This window comes from Gorilla gorilla, chromosome 3, assembly GCF_029281585.2.
Source record: "Gorilla gorilla gorilla isolate KB3781 chromosome 3, NHGRI_mGorGor1-v2.1_pri, whole genome shotgun sequence".
NCBI classification, from domain to species: Eukaryota; Metazoa; Chordata; class Mammalia; order Primates; family Hominidae; genus Gorilla; species Gorilla gorilla.
In genome coordinates, this window is record NC_073227.2 from 102,838,356 (window position 1) to 102,845,241 (window position 6,886).

General features: G+C 47.1%; 1 protein-coding gene across 2 annotated transcripts in view; it reads right to left on the reverse strand.

Moving 5' to 3' along the window:
* Positions 1-5,029, reverse strand: part of TMEM150C (transmembrane protein 150C) — a 79,063-nt gene extending 74,034 nt beyond the window's left edge. Inside the window, exon 1 of one of the 2 annotated variants that reach the window (XM_004038895.5) lies at positions 4,447-5,029. In XM_004038895.5, the coding sequence (XP_004038943.1) occupies positions 4,447-4,526 (80 nt within the window). In that variant the 5' untranslated portion in view covers positions 4,527-5,029. Of the gene's footprint in view, positions 1-4,189; positions 4,299-4,446 lie in introns of those variants that run through there. The other variant, XM_031010255.3, reaches the window with a different exon arrangement.
* Positions 5,030-6,886: the final 1,857 nt, after the last annotated feature.

Sequence of the window (6,886 nt, forward strand, 5' to 3'; positions counted from 1 at the left end):
GTGGTTTTTCTTTTCTTTTCTTTTTTTTGATATGGAGTCTAGCTCTGTTGCCCAGGCTGGAGTGCAGTGGCACGATCTTGGCTCACTGCAACCTCTGCCTCCCCCGGGACCAAGCGATTCTCCTGTCTCACCCTCCCTGGGATTACAGGTACCTGCCACCATGCGCAGCTAATTTTTTTTTGTATTTTTAGTAGAGACAGGGTTTCACTGTATTGGCCGGGCTGGTCTCAAACTCCTGACTTCATGATCCACCCGCCTCAGCCTCCCGAAGTGCTGGGATTACAAGCGTGAGACACTGCATGTGGCCTCACAAGTGGTTTTTCATAGCAATAGGATTATGAAGTCAAATCTCAATTCTGGTATTATCAATGCCAATTGCCACTTTTTTTTTTTCTAATTAAAGGATAATTGCCTTTAAATGCTATCTCTCTAGGAAATATGGGGAGAAAATTCAGAACTATACTGTCCAATATGGTAGCCACTAGCCTCATGTGGCTATTTAAATTAATTAAGGCTAAATAAAATTTACAATTCAGTTCCTCAATTACACTAGCCCACATTTCAAGTGTTCAATAGCCACATGTGGCTCATGGCTATCGTACTGGACAGATTACAGAACATGTCCATCAATGCAGAAAGTTCTTTTGGACAGCACTGATCTAGAAAAGGCTGTTTATAGATGCCAAAAAGGAAAATATCAATTTCTCACTTAGTAAAAGAGCTTCAAGCCCTACCTACCAAAGCTGGTTTGACTCAGAATAGTTTGGGGCCGAATTTGAAGGCTACTGCCAAAGATTTCACGATTATCTCAAAATATTCTAAATGGCTGATCTAAAATCTCTTTGCATGATGATTGATTTTCCATTGCCACAAGTCATCTTTCAAAATCTAAACATACCAGAAAAAAAAAAAATCTAAACATACCAGGAAATGATATTTGGTGATAACAATAACTTAAAGTTCCAATAATTTATGAACAAGTTTTAAAATACTTAGAACAACTATGAAAAAATAAAAAGATACATGGCACCATCAGCTCCAGGAGTAAAAATTTATAGTTAACATAAGTAGGGGCTGTCAGGCTTCTGAGCCCAAGCTAAGCCATCATATCCCCTGTGACCTGCACGTATACATCCAGATGGCCTGAAGCAACTGAAGATCCACAAAAGAAGTGAAAATAGCCTTAACTGATGACATTCCACCATTGTGATTTGTTTCTTCCCCACCCTAACTGATCAATGTACTTTGTAATCTCCCCCACACTTAAGAAGGTTCTTTGTAATTTCCCCACCCCTAAAAAGGTTCTTTGTTAATTCTCCCCACCCTTGAGAATGTACTTTGTGAGATCCACCCCCTGCCCGCAAAACATTACTTATAACTCCACCGCCTATCCCAAAACCTACAAAAACGAATGATAATCCCACCACCCTTTACTGACTCCTTTTTCGGACTCAGCCCACATGCACCCAGGTGAAATAAACAGCCTTGTTGCTCACACAAAGCCTGTTGGTGGACTCTCTTCACACGGACCCATGTGACAGGGGCTGGGCACGGTGGCTCCTGGCTGTATTCCCAGCACTTTGGGAGGCCGAGGCGGGTGGCTCAATTGAGGTCAAGAATTCAAGACCAGCCTGATCAACATGGTAAAACCCCGTCTCTACTAAAAATACAAAAAAAAAAAAAAAAAAAAATTAGCCAGGCATGCTGGTGGACGCCTGTAATCCCAGCTACTTGGGAGACTGAGGCAGGAGAATCGCTTGAACCCAAGAGGCGGAGGTTGCAGTGAGCTGAGATTGTGCCACTGCACTCCAGCCTGGGCGAGAGAGTGAGACTCCGCCTCAAAAACAAACAAACAAAAAAAGTAGGGACACACTTATTACACACCTGTGTCTAGTCCTACGCTTTTCATGAACTTAGACCTGGATTCAATAACACTTGGACCCTATAATGTTTTGGGAACTTCAGCACACATCTCATTGGACCCTTACCAGAACCTAATCACACCGTAGTGCTGATTCTAAGTGTTACAGATTCTTCTGTGAAAGCGGATGACTGAGAAGTAATACATCATCTTGTCAGTGCTTGTCTTGCTTCATTGGTTACTGAACTGATCCCAAATGGCCAGATTACAGTGAAACCAAATGGCTGAGATTGCGGGGTCCAGCTAGCTTTTCCTCTCTCATGACTCCAGGCTGCCCTGCTAATCTGACCCACTGTACTAAAGAGGTGTGGGTCACAGGGGAGACAAAGCAGGAAGACAGACAAGAGTGTAAAGCAAAGGGCCTTCTCTCTTGACAACTGCAAAGCAGATAAAGTGAGCCCAAAAACCCCTGCAAGATCATTGTGAACATGATTGTGGTAGTTCTACAACAAAGGCTAAATATAACGCATTATTGTGTTCATGCAAAAAAAAAAATTACTCCATAGAGCAAATTATCCCCCCACAAAGCAACATGGAAAAGGTATTTGTAGAAATGCATGAACTAAGCAATTGCTCTGAAGACTTAAATGCCAATTTAAATAATCCAAACAGATTGCATTCAGCTAATGGCAGATTATAATAAACATGCATTAAAGTGTTTTTCAAATACTTTAATATATTTGTGAATGTCATAACATCTATCAACTAGTCATTATTGTTAGCAAAACTTCTTTACCCTTTTATTTACCATGTCCAGTTTGTGAGCTTCCAACTTGGGGGACTTGCAAAACATTTATTAAATAATGTATAAAGGACACACCATTAAAATTCCTATGCTTATACCTTGAAGATTAAACTCACATTTCTAGCTCATTAATAGATGACAGCTATAGTTAATCCTGGAAACATGGAGTCTCTAGAACACGTACAAGAAAAAGTTTGGGATTTGATACATGAGAGCTGAGACTAAAATTCTTTGATCGGTCACATATACGGGCCTAACAATTTTTCCTTGAAATAGGAAACTTTAAGTAGGTCAGTTTAATGACTGCTACCATGGAGTTTATAAATCCACACTCAACTATCCTTTCGATGAACTGCTGCCCAGAATGGAGTTATAGCCCTGCACTATTAAAATGTCTTTGGTTCAAGCAGAGAAAGATGCAGAAACTGATCCTGCCATTTAGGCTTTGTTATTGTTTTAGATCCAATAACTGTTTGGTTTTGTTTTTCAACATGGCATTAGTATATCTGGTTCCCCAATAGGACCTCGCATGTAGGACATCGGAGTGGGTTCACTCGGGAAGATGGACTTCCATTCTACCTGAGCTATGTTCCCACATGCAGTCAGAATCCTGGCTCAACCGTGAAAGGCGGTCTGGCCGGAATAAACCTGACCAAAAAGATCAGTGAAATGTTTGGGACATCATAAAGTGCTGTGGGGGTAGGGGTGGAGGAAAGGACTGAGTAGAGAGAAAAGGAGTATGACTTTAAAATCGGAAAACCCTTTCATTCTCCATTTGATTCATTTAAGGAGGGGAAAACCACTCAAGGACTCTCTCCAGAACCCAAAGCTAATCACTTTTTTATTGCAGCAGATTACCAAAGAGCCTAGGTAACCCACTTACCACGGCCTCCCGCCGAAAAACCAAAAATCCCATTTCTTCCCAAATGTGCGCCCAGGAAAGGAAGGAAGACTGTGCATTTAGAGTGGAGGGTGGTACACAGGGCAAAGCAAGTTAGTGCCTCCTTCCCAGATCCCCTGCTTCCCCAGCCAGCCTGACCTGGCTAACGGCAAAGTGCAGGGAGAATGGCCCAGGGACCGGGAGGTCAAACTTGGGGTCGCTTCTCACCCGAGTCCACCCGATAACGAGATGATGGGGCGGCGGGTGGGGACACCTGTCAAAGGACGGGGCCGGGGCCGCAGCGGGCGGGCTGGCTGGCTGGCGGCACTGCGGCGGCGGGGACCGAGGCGCGCCGGCTCGGGCGTTCGCAGCTCGCGGGGCAGAGCCGGCAGCGACTCCTGGACTTGCCGGGGAGCGTGCGCCCGCGGAGGGCTCCGGCGGGCGGCCCCGCGCCGGACGCTATGGGAGGGGGCCGCAGCCGAGCAGGGCCCCGCAGCCGGGCGGACCCAGCCGCCCCAGCCGCCCCAGCCGCGCTGCAGCCCCCGCGGTCCCCGGTCTCCGCCTGCGGGCTGCGCGCGGGGCCGGGCCGGACGCCCCCTGGCTGCGCGACGGGCCCAGGCAGGGGAGGGGGCGCCGCGCCTACCTGCTCTGGTGCGGCGGGGCCGCTGTCGCCTCGAGGGGCTGTGACCTGCTGCGGTGGCGGCGGCGGCAGCAGTCGCGGCGGGTAGGGCGCTTCCTTCAGGAAGGGGTGGGATCTGCTCACCCGCCCGCCCGGCCCCCTCCTGCCGCGCCGGGGCCCGCCCCCGACTTATTCTGGGGTCCCCGCTGCTAGGCCTTCGGGGAGAGTTGATCCCCTGGGTCTCGGGCTTCTGCCACCCCCCCGGGGCCCCTAATAGTCACCCGGGGCAGGAGCCGGGTGTGGACGGGCGAGCCGCTTCCTTCCGAAGCCTTTGTGGACGCGTTTGCCTGGCGCTCCTCATCCAACAAAAGGAAGGACAGAATCTTGGATCCTCCGCCTGGTGGTTATTTATTCCTGACCTGTTGTAACCTTCTGCCTGGCTCTCTTTCGTCCGCACACCTAGGGTTTTTGCACAAAGCAGCTAAAATTCATTTTCATGCCCATTGACTGAATGCATCTCCTCCACTCAGCGCTGTCCCGCGGTTTTTGGTTTTTTTTTCCATCCTGTTGAACAAACACAGAGCCAACTTCGGACCCTGGCAATGAACAGCAGACACCAAGGCCGACCTCCCAGCGCCAGCTTGCAGCTTTCCTCCCTGGGTCTCGTCTGAGTCTGTCATAAACTGTGTTCATCAGCGTTTTGACAGCTTCCCCCACCCCGGACCCCCAATCTACCATGGGACCCCATGGCACCATGTCAGTGACCTCTAGCAGCAGCATGGATCAATGCCATTTTTATCTTAGGCTCATCATGAGCCTGGGTTCCAAACACAACCTCTCTGGCCTCCCACAGGCCGCTCTCCTTTATCAACCGGCCTTTGTCAGTCCGCCCTCTATTCTTTTGGGGGCTTCCGTACCACACCTGTCTCCTTTAAACTGCTGTCTCTACACAAGCAGGCATTCCCTTTTTTTCTTTTTCTTTTCTTTTTTTTTTTTTTTTTTTTGAGATGGAGTCTTGCTCTGTCGCTCAGGCTGGAGTGCAGTGGCGCAATGTCGGCTCACTGTAACCTCTGCCTCTCGGGTTCAAGCGATTCTCTCGCCTCAGCCTCCTGAGTAGCTGGGATTACAGGCGCACGCCACCATGCCCGATTAATTTTTGTATTTTCAGTAGAGGCGGGGTTTCACCACGTTGGCCAGGCTGGTCTCAAAACTCCTGGCCTCAAGTGATCCGCCCGCCGGCTCAGCCTTCCAAACTGCTGGGATTACAGGCGTGAACTACCGCGCCCGGCCCAACCAGGTGTTTCTAAGAATCTTCTCCAATTCGGCATATTCAAATTCTGCAATTAATGTTCGGTTCCAGAACTCTCCCTTCCCCACAATTCTTGTGATTATTGTCTACTGTGTGTATATTGATTCTTTTTTTTTTTCTGTATGTTGATTTCTTGTTACTGTTTTCTCCTGGCTACTAGACTATAAGCTTCCTGAGACCAGGGATCTTGCCTTCTCTTGTTTTCCTTATTTTAATGAGTGGGACTGTTATCCATTCAATTAAAATAGCAAAAGCAAAAACCGAATCTTAGTCTAGACTCCCTTGAAAGTATATGCTCAATTTTGTGGGAATTAGCTTATGTGTATTTTTCTGAGGAGAGTAACTACACATTAATCAGACCCTCAAAGTGGTCTGACTCCCCCAAAGTTAAGATTGCTTGAGGCCCATCCATGAACCCCTCCTCTGATGATACCTCTACTCCCTGTCCCCATGCCATTCATTTCTCTCTGCAATAACGGAAAGAGTCCTCTAGCTAGATCTTCCAATTCAGTTTCAGAAGTAGATCCAGCCAAAGAATTAGCTGTCCCTCAAACACAGAAGTGGTACTCTGTTTTCACATCAGAATCACCAGTGGGGGCTTTAGAAAATGATGCCTGGGTTCACCTCAGACCCAGAGTCAAAACCTGATTGGAGGTGGCGGGGGAAACCAGAACATAGGTATTTTGACAAAGAACCGCAGGTGATTCCGACATGGCCATGCCATATCACTCCCTTTCTTGGGAATAGGGCTCCCAATTTGTAAAATGCCCTTACTTTCCCCTCCCCCATTTTTTTGTGGAAGGATTGAGAATCCATGCACCAGGTTTAATTTATTTCAACATTTTCATTTTCATTTAGAGCCAGGGCTGTGTTTCCTAAAAAAAACCAACTTGAGTTTGTGAGGATCGCAGGCTCAGTGCCATTCCTCAGCACCACTAAATCACCGCCGCCTTCATCTCCAAAATGTCCCTCCAAATAAACCCAAAAAGCAAAATGAATTACATTCCTGACAGTGGTATTACCAGCTGAAATTGTGTGTTAAAATGCTGGCCATGAAGGAGAGTTGGTTGCTATAAGCAGATTCTGTTAATGTCATGAGAGTTCGAGTGAAGCTTTGAGAGTACAAGCAAAACATGGGCTTCTCTGTGCCTTTTTCTTGGTATCCCATCTGTTAAAATTTGTTGTCCACCATGTACTCAATATGCCCTTAGATATTTTAAATCATATATGGGTGTAAGACTGAAATACTTTTCCAGAACTGGTTGTCCTTTTTTCTTTTGAGTATTTTTTGGGGGATGAATTTTAAATGAATCTCTGAAGGCTTCCAGCCAGCACTTGCTTCTACCTCACAAAGACCAGTAAAGGCCTCAAGGCAGCTTGGTCCTGAGTATTTGGGGAGTGAGAGTGAGGAA